Consider the following 22,926-nt stretch of genomic DNA (forward strand, 5'->3'; position numbering starts at 1 on the left):
TAGACAGTAGAGAAATATATTATCAACCAGACAGTGGAGAAATATATTATCAACCAGACAGTGGAGAAATATATTATCAACCAGACAGTAGAGAAATATATTATCAACCAGACAGGAGAGAAATATATTATCAACCAGACAGTAGAGAAATATATTATCAACCAGACAGGGAAGAAATATATTATCAACCAGACAGAGGAGAAATATATTATCAACCAGACAGAGGAGGAATATATTATCAACCAGACAGTGGAGAAATATATTATCAACCAGACAGTGGAGAAATATATTATCAACCAGACAGTGGAGAAATATATTATCAACCAGACAGAGGAGGAATATATTATCAACCAGACAGGGGAGAAATATATTATCAACCAGGCAGGGGAGAAATATATTATCAACCAGACAGGGGAGAAATATATTATCAACTAGACAGTAGAGAAATATATTATCAACCAGACAGTGGAGAAATATATTATCAACCAGACAGAGGAGGAATATATTATTAACCAGACAGTAGAGAAATATATTATCAACCAGACAGAGGAGAAATATATTATCAACCAGACAGGAGAAATATATTATCAACCAGACAGGAGAAATATATTATCAACCAGACAGGAGAAATATATTATCAACCAATAATGTTCAGTGTTAATAACGTTCAGTGTTAATGATGTTCAGTGTTAATAATGTTCAGTGTTAATAATGTTCAGTGTTAATAATGTTCAGGGTTAATAATGTTCAGTATTAATAATGTTCAGTGTTAGTAATGTTCAGGGTTAGTAATGTTCAGTGTTAATAATGTTCAGTGTTAATAATGTTCAATGTTAATAATGTTCAGTGTTAATAATGTTCAATGTTAATAATGTTCAATGTTAATAATGTTCAATGTTAATAATGTTCAGTGTTAATAATGTTCAATGTTAATGATGTTCAGTGTTAATGTTCAGTGTGTTAATAATGTTCAATGTTAATGATGTTCAGTGTTAATAATGTTCAGTGTTAATGTTCAGTGTGTTAATAATGATCAGAGTGGTAATAATGTTCAGTGTTAATAATGTTCAGTGTTAATAATGTTCCGTGTTAATGTTCAGTGTGTTAATAATGTTCAATGTTAATGATGTTCAGTGTTAATAATGTTCAGTGTTAATAATGTTCAGTGTTAATAATGTTCCGTGTTAATGTTCAGTGTGTTAATAATGTTCAATGTTAATGATGTTCAGTGTTAATAATGTTCAGTGTTAATAATGTTCAGTGTTAATAATGTTCAGTGTTAATAATGTTCAGTGTTAATAATGTTCAGTGGTAATAATGTTCAGTGGTAATAATGTTCAGGGTTAATAATGTTCAGGGTTAATAATGTTCAGGGTGGTAATGTTCAGGGTGGTAATAATGATCAGAGTGGTAATGTTCAGTGGTAATAATGTTCAGTGTTAATGTTCAGTGTGTTAATAATGTTCAATGTTAATGATGTTCAGTGTTAATAATGTTCAGTGTTAATAATGTTCAGTGTTAATAATGTTCAGTGTTAATAATGTTCAGTGTTAATAATGTTCAGTGTTAGTAATGTTCAGTGGTAATAATGTTCAGTGTTAATAATGTTCAGTGGTAATAATGTTCAGTGGTAATAATGTTCAGTGGTAATAATGTTCAGTGGTAATAATGTTCAGTGTTAATAATGTTCAGTGTTAGTAATGTTCAGTGTTAATAATGTTCAGTGTTAATAATGTTCAGTGTTAATAATGTTCAGTGGTAATAATGTTCAGTGTTATTAATGTTCAGTGGTAATAATGTTCAGTGTTAATAATGTTCAGTGTTAATAATGTTCAGTGTTAATAATGTTCAGTGTTAGTAATGTTCAGTGTTAATAATGTTCAGTGTTAATAATGTTCAGTGTTAGTAATGTTCAGTGTTAATAATGTTCAGTGTTAGTAATGTTCAGTGGTAATAATGTTCAGTGTTAATAATGTTCAGTGTTAGTAATGTTCAGTGGTAATAATGTTCAGTATTAATAATGTTCAGTATTAATAATGTTCAGTGGTAATAATGTTCAGTGTTAATAATGTTCAGTGTTAATAATGTTCAGTGTTAGTAATGTTCAGTGGTAATAATGTTCAGTGTTAATAATGTTCAGTGGTAATAATGTTCAGTGGTAATAATGTTCAGTGTTAATAATGTTCAGTGTTAGTAATGTTCAGTGGTAATAATGTTCAGTATTAATAATGTTCAGTATTAATAATGTTCAGTGTTAATAATGTTCAGTGTTAATAATGTTCAGTGTTAATAATGTTCAGTGTTAATAATGTTCAGTGTTAGTAATGTTCAGTGGTAATAATGTTCAGTGTTAATAATGTTCAGTGTTAATAATGTTCAGTGTTAGTAATGTTCAGTGGTAATAATGTTCAGTGTTAATAATGTTCAGTGTTAATAATGTTCAGTGTTAATAATGTTCAGTGGTAATAATGTTCAGTGGTAATAATGTTCAGTGGTAATAATGTTCAGGGTTAATAATGTTCAGGGTTAATAATGTTCAGGGTTAATAATGTTCAGTGTTAATAATGTTCAGGGTGGTAATAATGTTCAGAGTGGTAATGTTCAGTGGTAATAATGTTCAGTGTTAATGTTCAGTGTGTTAATAATGTTCAATGTTAATGATGTTCAGTGTTAATAATGTTCAGTGTTAATAATGTTCAGTGGTAATAATGTTCAGTGTTAATAATGTTCAGGGTGGTAATGTTCAGTGTTAATGATGTTCAGTGTTAATAATGTTCAGTGTTAATAATGTTCAGGGTGGTAATGTTCAGGGTGGTAATGTTCAGTGTTAATAATGTTCAGTGGTAATAATGTTCAGTGTTAATGATGTTCAGTGTTAATAATGTTCAGTGTTAATAATGTTCAGTGGTAATAATGTTCAGTGTTAATAATGTTCAGTGGTAATAATGTTCAGTGTTAATAATGTTCAGTGTTAATAATGTTCAGTGTTAATAATGTTCAGTGGTAATAATGTTCAGTGTTAATAACGTTCAGTGTTAATGATGTTCAGTGTTAATAATGTTCAGTGTTAATAATGTTCAGTGGTAATAATGTTCAGTGTTAATAATGTTCAGTGTTAATAATGTTCAGTGTTAATAATGTTCAGTGTTAATAATGTTCAGTGTTAATAATGTTCAGTGTTAATAACGTTCAGTGGTAATAATGTTCAGTGTTAATAACGTTCAGTGTTAATGATGTTCAGTGTTAATAATGTTCAGTGGTAATAATGTTCAGGGTGGTAATAATGTTCAGGGTGGTAATATTGACCTAATCTCCCGAAGTCTCCTTCACCCCAGGTGTTGAGCTCTCCGTCCTCACTGACCGCTGCACTGTGTCGGTAGCCCGCTGACACACACACCACCACCTGGCACAACAACAGTCAACGTTCAGGATTGAGACATGAGGACAAACACACTAAAACGTGTTTAATGAAATTACACATTATTATACCATGATATTGTTGAAAACCCCTTTTCTGATTGGCTTGGAAGGGCTTTTCTAGAGCATGCATTATTTCCCGATAACTCCCGGGATAATTAAATGACTATAGTTCTTTCAAACAATGTTGCAGCTGCTTTTGAACGTGGTGGTCTGGGGGCTGTGGTGGTCTATGGGCTGTGGTGGTCTGGGGGATGTGGTGGTCTGGGGGATGTGGTGGTCTGGGGGGCTGTGGTGGTCTATGGGCTGTGGTGGTCTGGGGGATGTGGTGGTCTGGGGGATGTGGTGGTCTGGGGGCTGTGGTGGTCTGGGGGCTGTGGTGGTCTGGGGGATGTGGTGTTCTGGGGCTGTGATGGTCTGGGGGCTGTGGTGGTCTGGGGGCTGTGATGGTCTGGGGGCTGTGGTGGTCTGGGGGCTGTGATGGTCTGGGGGCTGTGATGGTCTGGGGGCTGTGGTGGTCTGGGGCTGTGATGGTCTGGGGGCTGTGATGGTCTGGGGGCTGTGATGGTCTGGGGGCTGTGGTGGTCTGGGGCTGTGATGGTCTGGGGGCTGTGATGGTCTGGGGGCTGTGATGGTCTGGGGGCTGTGGTGGTCTGGGGGCTGTGGTGGTCTGGGGCTGTGATGGTCTGGGGGATGTGGTGGTCTGGGGGCTGTGGTGGTCTGGGGCTGTGATGGTCTGGGGGCTGTGATGGTCTGGGGGCTGTGGTGGTCTGGGGGCTGTGGTGGTCTGGTGCTGTGGTGGTCTGGGGGCTGTGGTGGTCTGGGGGCTGTGGTGGTCTGGGGGCTGTGGTGGTCTGGGGGATGTGGTGGTCTATGGGCTGTGGTGGTCTATGGGCTGTGGTGGTCTGGGGCTGTGGTGGTCTGGGGGCTGTGGTGGTCTGGGGGCTGTGGTGGTCTATGGGCTGTGGTGGTCTGGGGCTGTGGTGGTCTGGGGGCTGTGGTGGTCTGGGGCTGTGGTGGTCTGGGGCTGTGGTGGTCTGGGGCTGTGGTGGTCTATGGGCTGTGGTGGTCTGGGGCTGTGGTGGTCTATGGGCTGTGGTGGTCTGGGGGATGTGGTGGTCTGGGGGATGTGGTGGTCTGGGGGATGTGGTGGTCTGGGGGCTGTGGTGGTCTGGGGGATGTGGTGGTCTGGGGGCTGTGGTGGTCTGGGGGCTGTGGTGGTCTGGGGGATGTGGTGGTCTGGGAGCTGTGGTGGTCTGGGGGCTGTGGTGGTCTATGGGCTGTGGTGTCTGGGGGCTGTGGTGGTCTATGGGCTGTGGTGGTCTGGGGGATGTGGTGGTCTGGGGGCTGTGGTGTCTGGGGGATGTGGTGGTCTGGGGGATGTGGTGGTCTGGGGGCTGTGGTGGTCTGGGGGCTGTGGTGATCTATGGGCTGTGGTGGTCTATGGGCTGTGGTGGTCTGGGGGCTGTGGTGTCTGGGGGCTGTGGTGGTCTATGGTGATGTGGTGGTCTATGGGCTGTGGTGGTCTGGGGGATGTGGTGGTCTGGGGGATGTGGTGGTCTGGGGGCTGTGGTGGTCTGGGGGATGTGGTGGTCTATGGGCTGTGGTGGTCTGGGGGATGTGGTGGTCTGGGGGATGTGGTGGTCTATGGGCTGTGGTGGTCTGGGGGCTGTGGTGGTCTGGGGGCTGTGGTGGTCTGGGGGATGTGGTGGTCTGGGGGATGTGGTGGTCTGGGGGATGTGGTGGTCTGGGGGATGTGGTGGTCTGGGGGCTGTGGTGGTCTGGGGGCTGTGGTGGTCTGGGGGCTGTGGTGGTCTGGGGGCTGTGGTGGTCTGGGGGCTGTGGTGTCTGGGGGCTGTGGTGTCTGGGGGCTGTGGTGGTCTATGGGCTGTGGTGGTCTGGTGCTGTGGTGGTCTGGGGGCTGTGGTGGTCTGGTGCTGTGGTGGTCTATGGGCTGTGGTGTCTGGGGGCTGTGGTGTCTGGGGGCTGTGGTGGTCTATGGGCTGTGGTGGTCTGGTGCTGTGGTGGTCTGGGGGCTGTGGTGGTCTGGTGCTGTGGTGGTCTATGGGCTGTGGTGTCTGGGGGCTGTGGTGTCTGGGGGATGTGGTGGTCTATGGTGCTGTGGTGGTCTGGGGCTGTGGTGTCTGGGGGCTGTGGTGGTCTATGGGCTGTGGTGGTCTGGTGCTGTGGTGGTCTGGTGCTGTGGTGGTCTGGGGGCTGTGGTGGTCTGGTGCTGTGGTGGTCTGGGGGCTGTGGTGGTCTATGGGCTGTGGTGGTCTGGGGCTGTGGTGGTCTATGGGCTCTGGTGGTCTGGGGGCTGTGGTGGTCTGGGGCTGTGGTGGTCTGGGGGTTGTGGTGGTCTGGGGCTGTGGTGGTCTGGGGGCTGTGGTGGTCTGGGGCTGTGGTGGTCTGGGGGTTGTGGTGGTCTGGGGCTGTGGTGGTCTGGGGCTCTGGTGGTCTGGGGGCTGTGGTGGTCGATGGTCTGTGGTGGTCTAGTCCTACCTTTCCCTGCAGAGGTCCCTGGATGAGTTTGGGGTACTTCTGTGTTGAGCTGTTCCCATGCCCCAACTTTCCGTAGTCCCCGTCTCCCCAACTGAACACCTCTCCCTCCGTGGTGAAGGCCAGTGTGTGTCCGTCCGACCCCTTCGAAGACGTCACCTTTTTGATGGCACGGTGAGGTTCAAAGGTCAGCTTCTTGAGAGTTGATTGGTTGTTGGAGTCTCCCAGACCCAATCTGCCGTAGCTGCCTTTACCACAGGCTCTGACAGAGCCGTCAGAAGAGATGACGAAGGTGCAATATTGGCCTGCCTCAATCTGACACGGACAGACAAGCACAGGATTTAGGATTCACACTTGTCAATGGGCATTTCCTACCACTCTGACACAGACAGACAAGCACAGGGTTTAGGATTCACACTTGTCAATGGGCATTTCCTAACAATCTGTGAAGATTTCTGATCCAGTCAGGGCCATTTATCTCTTTCAAACATCCCTTTTATGGCCTGGTGCTCAAACAGTTTCTGGGAATCACAGTTTTCCTTAACCCTGGGATAACAATAACTGGTGTTATGGGAATCACCTAAAGTCATTTTTAAACACTGATTATTACGCAGCCTAACTTTTGATTGGAGTGTTCAGGAAATCACAGTTTTCCTTAATCCTGGAACCATGGGACAACACATTTTTTCATTTAACCTTTATTTAACTAGGCAAGTCAGTTAAGAACAAATTCATATTTTCAATGACGGCCTTGGAACAGTGGATTTAACTGCCTTGTTCAGGGGGCAGAACGACAGATTTATACCTTGTCAGCTCGGGGATTCGAACTTGCAACCTTTCAGTTACTAGTCCAACGCTCTAACCACTAGGCCACCCTGCCGCTCCGACAATAACTGATTGGAGTGTCACTTTTTTCCCCCAGGAATGTTTTAACTACAGTCTCCTTGGACTGGGTGCCGGGCTCTAGGGGTTGAAGGTCATTCTGATGGACAAGGACTCTTCTATTGTGTATTAATCCTGGTCCTGGGGACCCAAAAGATGCACTTTGTAGTTTAAAGCACTTAAACACCTGATTTCACTAATCAACCCAGCATCAAGCCTTTGATGAGAGGAATTGGGTGTGTAGTCCTAGGGCAGAACATGTAAATGTGTAGCTGTTTTGGGTCCCAGGACCAGCGTTAAGGAACACTGGTTTAAGACATTCAATATAGGCTTAGACGGTATACCGTATAGTATAACTAGCTAGCCATTTATACACTTGGACGGTATACCGTATAGTATAACTAGCTAGCCATTTATACACTTGGACGGTATACTGATAGTATAGTATAACTAGCTAGCCATTTATACACTTGGACGGTATACCGTATAGTATAACTAGCTAGCCATTTATACACTTGGACGGTATACTGATAGTATAGTATAACTAGCTAGCCATTTATACACTTGGACGGTATACTGATAGTATAGTATAACTAGCTAGCCATTTATACACTTGGACGGTATACTGATAGTATAGTATAACTAGCTAGCCATTTATACACTTGGACGGTATACTGATAGTATAGTATAACTAGCTAGCCATTTATACACTTGGACGGTATACTGATAGTATAGTATAACTAGCTAGCCATTTATACACTTGGACGGTATACCGTATAGTATAACTAGCTAGCCATTTATACACTTGGACGGTATACCGTATAGTATAACTAGCTAGCCATTTATACACTTGGACGGTATACTGATAGTATAGTACAACTAGCTAGCCATTTATACACTTGGACGGTATACCGTATAGTACAACTAGCTAGCCATTTATACACTTGGACGGTATACCGTATAGTATAACTAGCTAGCCATTTATACACTTGGACGGTATACTGATAGTATAGTACAACTAGCTAGCCATTTATACACTTGGACGGTATACCGTATAGTATAACTAGCTAGCCATTTATACACTTGGACGGTATACTGATAGTATAGTATAACTAGCTAGCCATTTATACACTTGGACGGTATACTGATAGTATAGTATAACTAGCTAGCCATTTATACACTTGGACGGTATACTGATAGTATAGTATAACTAGCTAGCCATTTATACACTTGGACGGTATACTGATAGTATAGTATAACTAGCTAGCCATTTATACACTTGGACGGTATACTGATAGTATAGTATAACTAGCTAGCCATTTATACACTTAGACGGTATACTGATAGTATAGTATAACTAGCTAGCCATTTATACACTTGGACGGTATACCGTATAGTATAGTATAACTAGCTAGCCATTTATACACTTGGACGGTATACCGTATAGTATAGTATAACTAGCTAGCCATTTCACACCGGTTACACTTGGACGGTATACAGTATAGTATAACTAGCTAGACATTTCACACCGGTTACACTTGGACGGTATACCGATAGTATAGTATAACTAGCTAGCCATTTCACACCGGTTACACTTGGACGGTATACCGTATAGTATAGTATAACTAGCTAGCCATTTCACACCGGTTACACTTGGACGGTATACCGATAGTATAGTATAACTAGCTAGCCATTTAAACACTTGGACGGTATACCGTATAGTATAACTAGCTAGCCATTTCACACCGGTTACACTTGGACGGTATACCGATAGTATAGTATAACTAGCTAGCCATTTCACACCGGTTACACTTGGACGGTATACAGTATAGTATAACTAGCTAGACATTTCACACCGGTTACACTTGGACGGTATACCGATAGTATAGTATAACTAGCTAGCCATTTCACACCGGTTACACTTGGACGATATACAGTATAGTATAACTAGCTAGCCATTTCACACCGGTTACACTTGGACGATATACAGTATAGTATAACTAGCTAGACATTTCACACCGTTTACACTTGGACGGTATACCGATAGTATAGTATAACTAGCTAGCCATTTCACACCGTTTACACTTGGACGGTATACCGATAGTATAGTATAACTAGCTAGCCATTTCACACCGTTTACACTTGGACGGTATACCGATAGTATAGTATAACTAGCTAGCCATTTCACACCGGTTACACTTGGACGGTATACCGACAGTATAGTATTACTAGCTAGCCATTTCACACCGGTTACATTTGTACGGTATACCGTATAGTATAACTAGCTAGCCATTTCACACCAGTTACACTTGGACGGTATACCATATACCGGGGTATTTGGAAATAGCCACAGGATGGTTTTTCCAATACCATCAATAACGTAGAAATTATTAAAAATGTAGAAGCTACTTTTTATGTTAAATACCTGCAGTCGACTGGTGTAATACGTTAGGATATAAAGAAAATTGTGTTCTTAATTTCACCTGTCACATCATTATCCATTATGAAGCTTATCGGTAGTCCCCAGTCACACGGTGTTTGGTTACAAGCCCACAACGACCAGAGACCCGGAGCCTTGTGAGCAATCATGTATATTAACCCTGGATTGCTGATACTATGTATTGGTCATTGAGAGGCTTTGAAGCCACCGGTCGGCCATTTTGGCTCCTCCCAGTAAGAGTAGTCCTCCATAGGAATGGATAGAACTCTACAGTATTTCAATTAAATGTTTCAAAGGACAAAACGACATGTATTTAAGTATTTTTCTGTAGTAATGGAGACAGTAACATTAGTCCTTTCCCCAAAAATATATTTTAAGGATTAAAATATATATATATAATTTTATTTAACATTTTTATGTTTATCTTTTTATGTTAAAAGTATGCATTAAGATAATGTGTATCTGTAATAGAATAAATGTGTCAAAAAACGAACGTAGACATTTATAAATACATTTCTACAACTACCAGAATCCTTTTTTTTTTTACAACGGAGGAGGAGTACCAAGATGGCTGCCCTGTGGCTTCAATACAGCAACCCCTGTCAGTCATCCAGGGTTTATACACATCATTGCTTGTGAGTCACTCACTGGTTGTGCAGCACTCGCCAGGCTATTTAGTTGCAGTATGGAATTCACAACTAAATGTTTGCCAGCTAGATTTCTTATAACTATTAAGTTAACTGTCTAAAATGTGCTAAATGCTCTGTGCTAATTTAGTAGCTAGTTAGCTATCTAGCTAAGTGGCTTTAGCTTCTTCTACAATCAAGCTTCTCTTGGTAACAGTAGAGAATCAAGAGGATCAAGAGATGACGTTGATGTCGATTAAGACAGCCCCCCCCCGCACCTCTCTGATTGAGGGGTTGGGTTAAATGCACTAGACACATTTCAGTTGAACGTATTCAGTTGTACAACTGACTAGGTATCCCCCCTTTCCCTTTCTGTCTAATATTTGTTTTGTGCGTGCAGAAAACTGTGAGGAGCATTTTATGCGTAACTTTATGAGCTAGGATGTCTGTCCTGAAAAATTGTCTTTATGTCAGATACCGTATAAAATGTTCGCAATGCGCTCGTTAGCATTTGGTTAACATTCTCTATGGGATTTTTAAATGTACTTGTTAGCATTGCTAACCTTCGGATTACAGAAGCTCAGTGGGGGTTGAAAAATGTGCCCATTGTGTTCATTGGCCGGTATTACCGGATATCCCGGTGTGGCACAAGGTCGGCTTGAAGGTAGGACAATCCGAATACCGCCAAATACATTTAATATTTCAATAACCCAACCATGATCGGGAAACAGAAGATGGGAAGCACCTTTACTTTTTACCTTTACTTTTTTTCTGCAGGTTTCATGCAGGTTTCTGACTTCACTTTGTCTCTTCTTAATAAGTTCTGTCTCCTCTCACAACTAGGCTACACGAGCTAACTTCTCAAGAGACGTAATACTGAGGGGAATCAGCTTTCCTTATAAACCAGTGGTTGTCAAACCTCTGAGCCCCCCAAGCCCTTCCATGTATTTTAACTAATTCAGAGCTATCCCAACTGATTCAACTAATCATCAAGTCCTTGACTAGATGAATCAGGTAATTCAGGGCCAAAACAAAATTGTGAAATGTCTGGAGGTCCACCGAGAAGAGCTTTGAGAACCACTGGCTTTAAAAAAAAAAAAAAGACAAACAGGAAATGACACACACACACACCTTTGGAGACCTGTGGTCTCTTACCGTCTGTGCGTCGGCGAAGCTGGGAGCCAACTTGGGCTGGAGGATCTTCTCCTGTGTTCCCTCCACCAGCTGGTGAGAGCTGTTACTGCCCCAGACGTACACCTCACACGTCTCTGACACCACGGGAGCCTCGCCGGTCTGGAGGCTGTCTGGGCTGGCACAGGTACGGGAGTAGTCTGACGCCATCCTGCACACCTGGGAGGAAATGAGCGCTTTTACTTGAGAAGGCTACCTACCTACATGTCAACCATGACTTCATAACCCATACATATTGCATTCATAAGCAAAATAAAAGCTTTTCAGAAGACAACAAAAAAAACAGAACGTAAATTGACCTGTAAAAATGTTATTTGAGTGGATATTTTACCTCTTCGAACAGACAGAGAGCTGCTTCATACAAAGAGCACAGCCCGTCTGATGTACGTGTTGGTTCCCTCCACTGACTCCTGTCTGCAGACGAGCCCTGGTCGACAGTCAGGAGACATCAGATACACAGTTAGATCCACAGCTACATATAGCCATAGTACACGGCATATGGTAAATGGGACCATACGGAATGACTTGTAAACATAATCAATCCAAGAGCAATGAGAATAAAGGAGCGCTGGAGAAGAAACAGGACAAATATATATATTTTTTTTTTTTTACCGTTATTTTACCAGGTAAGTTGACTGAGAACACGTTCTCATTTGCAGCAACGACCTGGGGAATAGTTACAGGGGAGAGGAGGGGGATGAATGAGCCAATTGTAAACTGGGGATTATTAGGTGACCATGATGGTTTGAGGGCCAGATTGGGAATTTAGCCAGGACACCGGGGTTAACACCCCTACTCTTACGATAAGTGCCATGGGATCTTTAATGACCTCAGAGAGTCAGGACACCCGTTTAACGTCCCATCCGAAAGACGGCACCCTACACAGGGCAGTGTCCCCAATCACTGCCCTGGGGCATTGGGATCTTGTTTTAGACCAGAGGAAAGAGTGCCTCCTACTGGCCCTCCAACACCACTTCCAGCAGCATCTGGTCTCCCATCCAGGGACTGACCAGGACCAACCCTGCTTAGCTTCAGAAGCAAGCCAGTAGTGGTATGCTGGGTGGTATGCTGCTACATCTGGTATTTACAAAGAGCACAATAGACCTACAGAACACAATGGAAGTAGGAAACAAATCATGAACAATAAAGTGTGTCTAGGGAGTTGTTCCTAGCCGCCGTGGTTCTACACCTGCACTGCTTGCTGTCTTGGTTTTTAGGCTGGGTTTCTGTACAGCACTTTATGACATCGACTGATGTAAAAAATAAAAATAAATAAAAAAAGGGCTTTATAAATACATTTGATTTGTTTATAGGACGGCTTACCAGGGAACGTCTCATCTGCATGAGGATGTTCATGAAGCAGTCGTATCCAATCAGCCCTTCCTGGTTCAGCGGACACACCTTCATCTTCTCCTTCTCCATGGTGCTGACCACGGCGGACGCCACCAGGGCCATCTCCACCCACTCCAGCAGGTACCTCAGGGACCCCCTCTGGGCAGCCAGGCCCAGCAACAGCTCCGACGCCAGCCTCCGACCCAAGACGTCCGCCCCAGAGTTCGGCATGGTCACTCCCTTGAGGAAGGTGGTGACCTGGGTCAGGCAGTCCAGGCCCATAGGAGGGATCTTACTCTCGTTGGCCAGGGAGAGGGGCGGCAGGGAGGAGACCACGTCCATGGCCGTGTGGATGACATCGTTGCAGAGGTTGAGTCCTCCGGGTCCGGGCGGCGGCATCATCCAGCTCTGACGGAGCAAAGCGAACAGCAGACTGAGGCCCGTGCGGACCCCCATCTCGATCAGCGCGTCGGTGCTGGACCGCGGCCGCTCGCCGACAGAGCGCAGGTCGGACGATCCGGAGCTGTTCTCGGGAGAGTGCTGCTGCTGCTTGACCTTGCCCTTGTCGTGGTGCTTGTTGGACAGAGCGAAGAAGATCCTCTGGAGGACTAGCAGGCGTTTGCGGAGAGCTGAAGCGAAGGGCGAGTCGGAACACACCATCTTGGCCAACGCCATCTGGCTGCTGAGGAGGGCGTCGAGGTAATGTTCCTGTTCATCGCTGGACAGGGACTCACGCTCAAAGTCTGGCAGCTGGGGTCCCTTCAGACACAGCACCTGTGGACACAGCAGTGATATTATCTCCATGTTATGTGTGTTGTGGTGGCGATGCGGTGTTGTACTATGTTAGCTATGGGATGTTTCACTGTGGGCCTCATTAAACTTTTATTCTGGTCCCAGATCTGTTTGTGCTCAGAACCAACAGATGTTGGGCATGATAGAGACTGACAAGGAGTTTGGTACGAGAGTACAAACAAACTGTCACTCAGGCTTGGTGATGACACAGAGCGCGTGACGCAAAACTAATTTCTACGCAATGCAGACCAATAAAGTATTGGCTGTGTCGCAATATGGCCTAAACAGAGAAGCAAAAGTTCCATTTGGAACACAGCTATGAAGTCATCTCATTCTGCTCTCACCTGCTGGGGTAGGAGGACCACTTCCTTGTTGGCGAGCAGCTTGGAGTAGAGCACGGACACGCCCTCCCGCGTGGAGATGGACTCGCTGTCGTCCGTGATCCACGAGGCGTTCAGGTGTTCCAGCCATTTGAGCTTCACCGGAGGAATCATCAGGGCCATGATGTCACTCTGCCGCCATTAGTCCTGGGAGGACAAGGTGAGAGATATGAACCATTAGACCTGGGAGGACAAGGGGAGAGATATTAACGAGGCCTAACCATTAGTCCTGGGAGGACAAGGTGAGAGATATGAACGAGGCCTAACCATTAGTCCTGGGAGGACAAGGTGAGAGATATGAACCATTAGACCTGGGAGGACAAGGTGAGAGATATGAACCATTAGACCTGGGAGGACAAGGTGAGAGATATGAACGAGGCCTAACCATTAGTCCTGGGAGGACAAGGTGAGAGATATGAACCATTAGACCTGGGAGGACAAGGTGAGAGATATGAACCATTAGACCTGGGAGGACAAGGTGAGAGATATGAACCAGGCCTAACCATTAGTCCTGGGAGGACAAGGTGAGAGATATGAACCAGGCCTAACCATTAGTCCTGGGAGGACAAGGTGAGAGACATGACCCATTAGACCTGGGAGGACAAGGTGAGAGATATGAACGAGGCCTAACCATTCGTTCTGGGAGGACAAGGGGAGAGATATGAACCAGGCCTAACCATTAGTTCTGGGAGGACAAGGGGAGAGATATGAACCAGGCCTAACCATTAGTTCTGGGAGGACAAGGGGAGAGATATGAACCAGGCCTAACCATTAGTTCTGGGAGGACAAGGGGAGAGATATGAACCAGGCCTAACCATTAGTTCTGGGAGGACAAGGGGAGAGATATGAACCAGGCCTAACCATTAGTTCTGGGAGGACAAGGGGAGAGATATGAACCAGGCCTAACCATTAGTTCTGGGAGGACAAGGGGAGAGATATGAACCAGGCCTAACCATTAGTTCTGGGAGGACAAGGGGAGAGATATGAACCAGGCCTAACCATTAGTTCTGGGAGGACAAGGGGAGAGATATGAACCAGGCCTAACCATTAGTTCTGGGAGGACAAGGGGAGAGATATGAACCATTAGACCTGGGAGGACAAGGTGAGAGATATGAACGAGGCCTAACCATTAGTCCTGGGAGGACAAGGTGAGAGATATGAACCATTAGACCTGGGAGGACAAGGTGAGAGATATGAACCATTAGACCTGGGAGGACAAGGTGAGAGATATGAACCAGGCCTAACCATTAGTCCTGGGAGGACAAGGTGAGAGATATGAACCAGGCCTAACCATTAGTCCTGGGAGGACAAGGTGAGAGACATGAACCATTAGACCTGGGAGGACAAGGTGAGAGATATGAACGAGGCCTAACCATTAGTCCTGGGAGGACAAGGTGAGAGATATGAACCATTAGACCTGGGAGGACAAGGTGAGAGATATGAACGAGGCCTAACCATTCGTTCTGGGAGGACAAGGGGAGAGATATGAACCATTAGACCTGGGAGGACAAGGTGAGAGATATGAACCAGGCCTAACCATTAGTTCTGGGAGGACAAGGGGAGAGATATGAACCAGGCCTAACCATTAGTTCTGGGAGGACAAGGGGAGAGATATGAACCAGGCCTAACCATTAGTTCTGGGAGGACAAGGGGAGAGATATGAACCAGGCCTAACCATTAGTTCTGGGAGGACAAGGGGAGAGATATGAACCAGGCCTAACCATTAGTTCTGGGAGGACAAGGGGAGAGATATGAACCATTAGACCTGGGAGGACAAGGTGAGAGATATTAACGAGGCCTAACCATTAGACCTGGGAGGACAAGGTGAGAGATATTAACGAGGCCTAACCATTAGTCCTGGGAGGACAAGGTTAGAGATATGAACCAGGCCTAACCATTAGTCCTGGGAGGACAAGGTTAGAGATATGAACCAGGCCTAACCATTAGTCCTGGGAGGACAAGGTTAGAGATATGAACCAGGCCTAACCATTAGTTCTGGGAGGACAAGGTTAGAGATATGAACCATTAGTCCTGGGAGGACAAGGGGGGAGATATTAACCAGGCCTAACCATTAGTTTTGGGAGGACAAGGGGAGAGATATTAACGAGGCCTAACCATTAAGAAAGGAAGACAATCATAGGAACAACAATAAGATATGACATCAACCAGACAGACAGAGGAGAGATATATTAACATCAACCAGACAGACAGACAGAGGAGAGATATATTAACATCAACCAGACAGACAGACAGAGGAGAGATATATTAACATCAACCAGACAGACAGAGGAGAGATATATTAACATCAACCAGACAGACAGAGGAGAGATATATTAACATCAACCAGACAGACAGACAGACAGAGGAGAGATATATTAACATCAACCAGACAGACAGACAGACAGACAGACAGACAGACAGACAGACAGAGGAGAGATATATTAACATGACCAGACAGACAGAGGAGAGATATATTAACATCAACCAGACAGACAGACAGAGGAGAGATATATTAACATGACCAGACAGACAGAGGAGAGATATATTAACATGACCAGACAGACAGACAGAGGAGATATATATTAACATCAACCAGATAGACAGAGGAGAGATATATTAACATCAACCAGACAGACAGACAGAGGAGAGATATATTAACATCAACCAGACAGACAGAGGAGAGATATATTAACATCAACCAGACAGACAGACAGAGGAGAGATATATTAACATCAACCAGACAGACAGACAGAGGAGAGATATATTAACATCAACCAGACAGACAGACAGAGGAGAGATATATTAACATCAACCAGACAGACAGAGGAGAGATATATTAACATCAACCAGACAGACAGAGGAGAGATATATTAACATCAACCAGACAGACAGACAGACAGACAGAGGAGAGATATATTAACATCAACCAGACAGACAGACAGAGGAGAGATATATTAACATCAACCAGACAGACAGACAGACAGAGGAGAGATATATTAACATCAACCAGACAGACAGACAGAGGAGAGATATATTAACATAACCAGACAGACAGACATACAGAGCATTCGGAAAGTATTCAGACCCCTTGACTTTTTCCACATTATGTTATGTTACAGCCTTATTTTAAAATGTATTAAATAAAAAAACATCCTCAATCTACACACAAAACCCCATAATGACAAAAAAGTTTTCAGACCCTTTGCTATGAGACTCGAAATTGAGCTCAGGTGCATCCTGTTTCCATTGATCACACTTGAGATGCTTCTACAACTTGATGGGAGTCCACCTGTGGTAAATATAATTTACAAAACCCAGCCATGAGGTTGAAGGAATTGTCCGTAGAGCTCCGAGACAGGATTGTGTCGAGGCACAGATTTGGGGAAAGGTACCAAAAAACTGCTGCAGCATTGAAGGTCCCCAAGAACACAGTGGCCTCCATTAATCTTAAATGGAAGAAGTTTGGAACCACCAAGACTCTTCCTAGAGATGTCCGCCCGGCCAAACTGAGCAACCGGGGGAGAAGGGCCTTTGACAGGGGGTTGACCAAGAACCTGATGGTCACTGACAGAGCTCCAGAGTTCCAAGATTGAACGCTTTGGCCTGAATGCCAAGTGTCACGTCTGGAGGAAACCTGGCACCATCACTACGGTAAAGCATGGTGGTGGCAGCATTATACTGTGGGGATGTTTTTCAGCGGCAGGGACTGTGAGACAAGTCATGGTCGACAGTCTTACTGACAGTTGTGGCTGCTTTGCGTGATGTATTGTTGCCTCTACCTTCTTGCCCTTTGTGCTGTTGTCTGTGCCCAACAATGTTTGTACCCTGTTTTGTGCTGCTAACATGTTGTGCTGCTGCCATGTTGTATCGTTGCCATGTTGTTGTCATGTTGTGTTGCTAACATGCTGTGTTGTCATGTGTTGCTGCCATGCTATGTTGTCGTCTTAGGTCTCTCTTTATGTAGTGTTGTGTTGTCTCGTCGTAATGTGTGTTTTGTCCTATATTTTTATTTAATTTATTTTTAATCCCAGGCCCCCATCCCCGCAGGAGGCCTTTTGGTAGGCCGTCATTGTAAATAATAATTTGTTCTTAACTAACATGCCTAGTTAAACAAAAGGTGAAATATTTAACGGAGAGATTCCTTGATAAAAACCTGCTCCAGAGCGCTCAGGACCTCAGAAGGTGAACCTTTGGCCTTGTCTAACAGGACAACAACCCTAAGCAAACAGCCAACACAATGCAGGAGTGGCTTTAGGACAAGTCTCTGAATGTCCTTGACTGACCCAGCCAGAGCCCAGACTTGAACCTAATCTAACGTCTCTGGAGAGACCTGAAAATAGCTGTGCAGCGACGCTCAACATCCAACCTGACAGAGTTTGAGAGGATCTGCAGAGAAGAATGAGAGAAACTCCCTAAGTACAGGCATGCCAAGTTTGTAGCGTCACACCCAAGAAGACTCAAGGCTGTAATCGTAAAGGGTCTGAATACTTATGGAAATATGATAATTCAGTTATTTTTTTGTAAACTTTTCAACCCCTTTATCTCCACAATTTTGTGATATCCAATTGGTAGTACAACTCCCGTACGAACTCCGGAGAGGCAAAGGTCGAGAGCCATGCGTCCTCCGAGACATGACATCAACCAGACAGACAGACCTGACAGATAGAAGATAGAGGGGGAGATATTAACCATTGAGACATGGGTGGGAAACAATCATTGAGACCATTTGATATGGTGTCTGTGAGAAGAAGAAGGACCACAACAGGAAATTAAACAAGCATGTAGTCTGGTTCCAATAGTCCAGTAAGGACAGGATGGAAGACCACCATCGAAGACGAGAAAACACTGTTTGGTTGCCCTGAGTGGAACATTACTATTCACAACAGGAAATTAAACAAGCCACTGAAACTAGTGTGTCAATGAAACAACTATCCTACAGTGCACTCATCTTACAGTGATCACATCCGTGGAGGACAATTTGATCACTATAAGCTGTTGATCACACTGACCACATTCAGTTTCTGAAACGAGGCTATAGACCTAACATGTAACATGTCCTCGGAACTCCGACATGTCCCCGCAACTCCGACATGGAACTTCGACATGTCCCCGGAACTCCGACATGTCCTCGGAACTCCGACATGTCCCCGGAACTCCGACATGGAACTCCGACATGTCCCCGGAACTCCGACATGTCCTCGGAACTCCGACATGTCCCCGGAACTCCGACATGGAACTCCGACATGTCCCCGGAACTCCGACATGTCCCCGGAACTCCGACATGGAACTCCGACATGTCCCCGGAACTCCGACATGTCCTCGGAACTCCGACATGTCCCCGGAACTCCGACATGTCCTCGGAACTCCGACATGTCCCCGGAACTCCGACATGTCCCCGGAACTCCGACATGTCCCCGGAACTCCGACATGTCCCCGGAACTCCGACATGTCCCCGCAACTCCGACATGGAACTCCGACATGTCCTCGGAACTCCTACATGTCCCCGGAACTCCGACATGTCCCCGGAACTCCGACATGTCCCCGGAACTCCGACATGTCCCCGGAACTCCGACATGTCCCCGGAACTCCGACATGTCCCCGGAACTCCGACATGTCCCCGGAACTCCGACATGTCCCCGGAACTCCGACATGTCCTCGGTACTCCAACTAGACCCATAGATATGATGTATGACTAGTTAAACAGTTAGCTAGCCTAATACTGCGTTCCAATTACTGCAGATGGCAATCCCCAATACTCCTCTGGGAAGATTTTCCAACATGCTGTCGGCCTAATCCATGGAGCCAATGCAATGCCCTAATTTTGCTGGAAGTAACCATGACATGGCATATTCCCCAACGACCGAGGTGTAAACATTTCAGATCCTTCCAATTACACAGGATAACAGTAGTAAACATAGACCTACATGTGCTTCTGCCACAGATACTCTCAGTTCTCACAGGATAGGCCTATTTACACCAGCGGTCCAATCAGCCAGTACACATCAGCACACCAGTCATAGCCTGCATGAACTATTGTGGGGAGGCAACACATGTTGGGGGAAGCGACACACGTTGGGGGAAGCGACACACGTTGGGGGAAGCGACACACGTTGGGGGAAGCGACACACGTTGGGGGAAGCGACACACGTTGGGGGAGGCGACACACGTTGGGGGAAGCGACACACGTTGGGGGAAGCGACACACGTTGGGGGAAGCGACACACGTTGGGGGAAGCGACACACGTTGGGGGAAGCGACACACGTTGGGGGAAGCGACACACGTTGGGGGAGGCGACACACGTTGGGGGAGGCGACACACGTTGGGGGAGGCGACACACGTTGGGGGAAGCGACACACGTTGGGGGAGGCGACACACGTTGGGGGAAGCGACACACGTTGGGGGAAGCGACACACGCGTTGGGGGAAGCGACACACGTTGGGGGAAGCGACACACGCGTTGGGGGAAGCGACACACGTTGGGGGAAGCGACACGCGCGTTGGGGGAAAACGACACACGTTGGGGGAAGCGACGTTGAGAGAAACATGCGGAAGGCCTAGACAACAAAATGAGGCTGTAATATTTCAACATCACTTACTAATGGATTATGAACCTGTTTAATCTGGATGGGAAATAGGTCACCTGATACCGAGTGCAGAAGAAAATGGTTTTCGCCTTCCCTTCAGGCTTGTTTATTACGTCTAGGCTTTTCCCTTACCCCCCCCCCCCCCCCCCATCTTCACTCATACCAGCAGGCCTAGTTGTTAGCTACCTTTCGTCATTATACACCATGCATTATGCAATACAAATAACTAAATGTTAGTAGTCCCATAGGTTAAACATGCATTCGACAACCATGAAATCTTGCAACAACAGCTGGAAACATTGATTTCACTGTCCACAGCTATGGTGATGCTTATTGCCTAACGGTCTGGAAGTGGCCATGCACTACACAGTGACAATGCATTTCCTACGTGGATTTTATAGAAGAATTTCTCAAAACTCTTGTTGCACAATCCTTTTTGTATTACGGGTGGCACGTAGCCTCGTGGTTAAGAACGTTGGGCCAGTAACCTAAAGGTAGCGGGTTCAAATCCATAAGCTGACTAGGTGAACAATCTGTCAATGTGCCCTTGATCAAAACACTTAACCTTAATTGCTCCTGTAAATCACTCTGGATAAGTCCATCTGCTAAATTACTCAAATTTGTATATATATTTTTTAAATGTACAGCTTTCACCATGCTATATTGAGCTCAAGAAGAAGGGCACCTGCATTATTGACAATCTCATTAGCAGGCGTGCTATGTCTGCCTGCTGTATTACTGAACATACAAGATTGACATAAAGTGAATTGCTTTGACAGCTGTCTGTCGTATTATAAATCGTACTGTATTATCAGTAGGTGCCCAGTGACAGCCTCAGGTGACTAAGGCCAGCAAGGTGAAATACTGTAAATTGTCATAGTAGGCAATACAGTTGTTGATATACTGTAAACCCAGCTAGCTACTTCACTAAACTACTAAATACTTGCCTATGATAAATAAACAGTAAGGTAAGCAAATCAGCTGACCAGTTAGCTAGCTAGCTTAACTAATTGCACAAACTAGCTAACGTTAGCGGGCTAACTAACACATTCCACATCTCTAACCTACCTAGCTTTAACAGACTATGCAAAAAAACAACATAAATGCTATTTGTTATTCGTAAACTAGCTTGACTAATATATACACCAGGCATAGAATATGTTAGACTGACATGACACAGCTGTATAGTAAGGTAAGCTAACAGACTAGCTAATGTAGCTACCATCGCATGGAACTAGCTACAATTCAACTAGAACAGTCTACAAGGCCTGTGACGTTAGCTACATAGGCCATAATCAAATTAATTCACTCACTAGCATGCTGGCTAAGTTCATTACAGCGTTGTTACATACGGGGATACTAACAGTTAGCTAACTACTGTTATGTTGTAAACTGGCGCTTGTGCTGAAGCACAACATAAAGCTAATGCTAGCAGGCTACCGATGCTAACCAATAGAGTCCACTTTGCTGTTAGCTAGCTAGGTAGCTAGATAGGTAGGTAGGTAGCTGCTAGCTGAAAGCAACTCATACAGATGTAGGTAAATGGCAAACACAGGCTACAGCTAGCCAATTGGCCATCAAAGATACAGATAGCAAGACTGGCACTGTTTTGCAATAGTAAAATTAATTGTAGGGAAAGTATTGACATTGCATGCAAGCTTACACATAGAAAGGCCTAGCTAGCTAGCATAGCTGGCTAGCCGTTAGGAAAGTAGATTCGAGAGATGTACTGTAGCTAGCTTGGCGAGCTTACCATCAACTGTCAAAGGGGCCTCTTCACTGTGGCACGTAAATACACTTCATTTCCATAACAAAGGTTTCTGCAATTGCAGAACGTATAGTTTGTATCCGTAAGTTTATTTGTGGGTTTTGAACAGGTGTCGTTAGTTACAAAAAAAGGCTGACAGTCAGGAGCCTGTTTCCTTTCTTCCCACCTTTTCGTTTCTGGCTGCAACTTCCACTGCAATGGATCCAGATGAGAGGTTCACTCCCAACCCTATCGTCAGCCACAGACCTAGGGTGCAGTGACGTGTGTGCGTGTCTGTCTGTCTTGTGTGTTTAGCTCCTAGGCTTAGCTACTGACTGACTGCAAGCATGAAAACAAAGGAAAATGCAATCATTTCAATATTGAATGGTCAATTCCAATGGTTACAGAAATTATTTCTGTCTATAATGTAAAAAAAAAAATTCAATGTTTCTTTTTTTAAGGAGTGGGGAAGTCCTTTCGTAATTTTTGTGCAGATGTATTGAGGAGATAGTAAAGTAATGGAAGTCTAAGATAGGGGAGGGGGAGTCAAAGGGCCGTGGGTCGGATTCGAACCAATGCCGACTCTTGTTTGCAAGAATTTCAATATTGAATGATCAATTCCAGTGGTTATATAAATAATTTTTGTATTGTCATCATGGTTAATTATTCTGCAAATGCCTTTGGGCCTAAATTTGACACAGTACTAGTTCCAGTTCATGCATGTTCGACCCTATGCACAATACAGTAATACCATAATACCAATGATGAAACATGTAATAGCAGTCAACTAGAACTGCTTTAATGACCACTTGTATTATACAGTTATTACATTATTATAGTTATTACATTGTATTATATTACATTATAATAATTATGATACTATATAGTTAATACATTGTTTAGTTATTACATTGTATAGTTATTACCTTATTATATTACATTATAATACTTATTATATTATATAGTTATTACACAAAACATATACAGTATTACATGATATAGTTATTACATTATTATAGTTATTATATTATAGTTAT

At 44.6% G+C, this 22,926-nt stretch overlaps 1 protein-coding gene across 1 annotated transcript in view; it reads right to left on the reverse strand.

Annotated features, from left to right (window-relative positions):
- LOC129854515 (probable E3 ubiquitin-protein ligase HERC1) overlaps nt 1–22,284 on the reverse strand; it is a gene marked incomplete at its 3' end in the record, with an annotated part of 54,107 nt that extends 31,823 nt beyond the window's left edge. Inside the window, 7 exon segments of the mRNA XM_055921636.1 lie at nt 3,307–3,403; nt 5,920–6,231; nt 11,020–11,214; nt 11,387–11,482; nt 12,379–13,161; nt 13,524–13,706; nt 21,896–22,284. Of these exon segments, the coding sequence (XP_055777611.1) occupies nt 3,307–3,403; nt 5,920–6,231; nt 11,020–11,214; nt 11,387–11,482; nt 12,379–13,161; nt 13,524–13,682 (1,642 nt within the window).
- Nucleotides 22,285–22,926: the final 642 nt, after the last annotated feature.

The sequence above is a fragment of the Salvelinus fontinalis genome, chromosome 4 (genome assembly GCF_029448725.1).
Source record: "Salvelinus fontinalis isolate EN_2023a chromosome 4, ASM2944872v1, whole genome shotgun sequence".
NCBI classification, from domain to species: Eukaryota; Metazoa; Chordata; class Actinopteri; order Salmoniformes; family Salmonidae; genus Salvelinus; species Salvelinus fontinalis.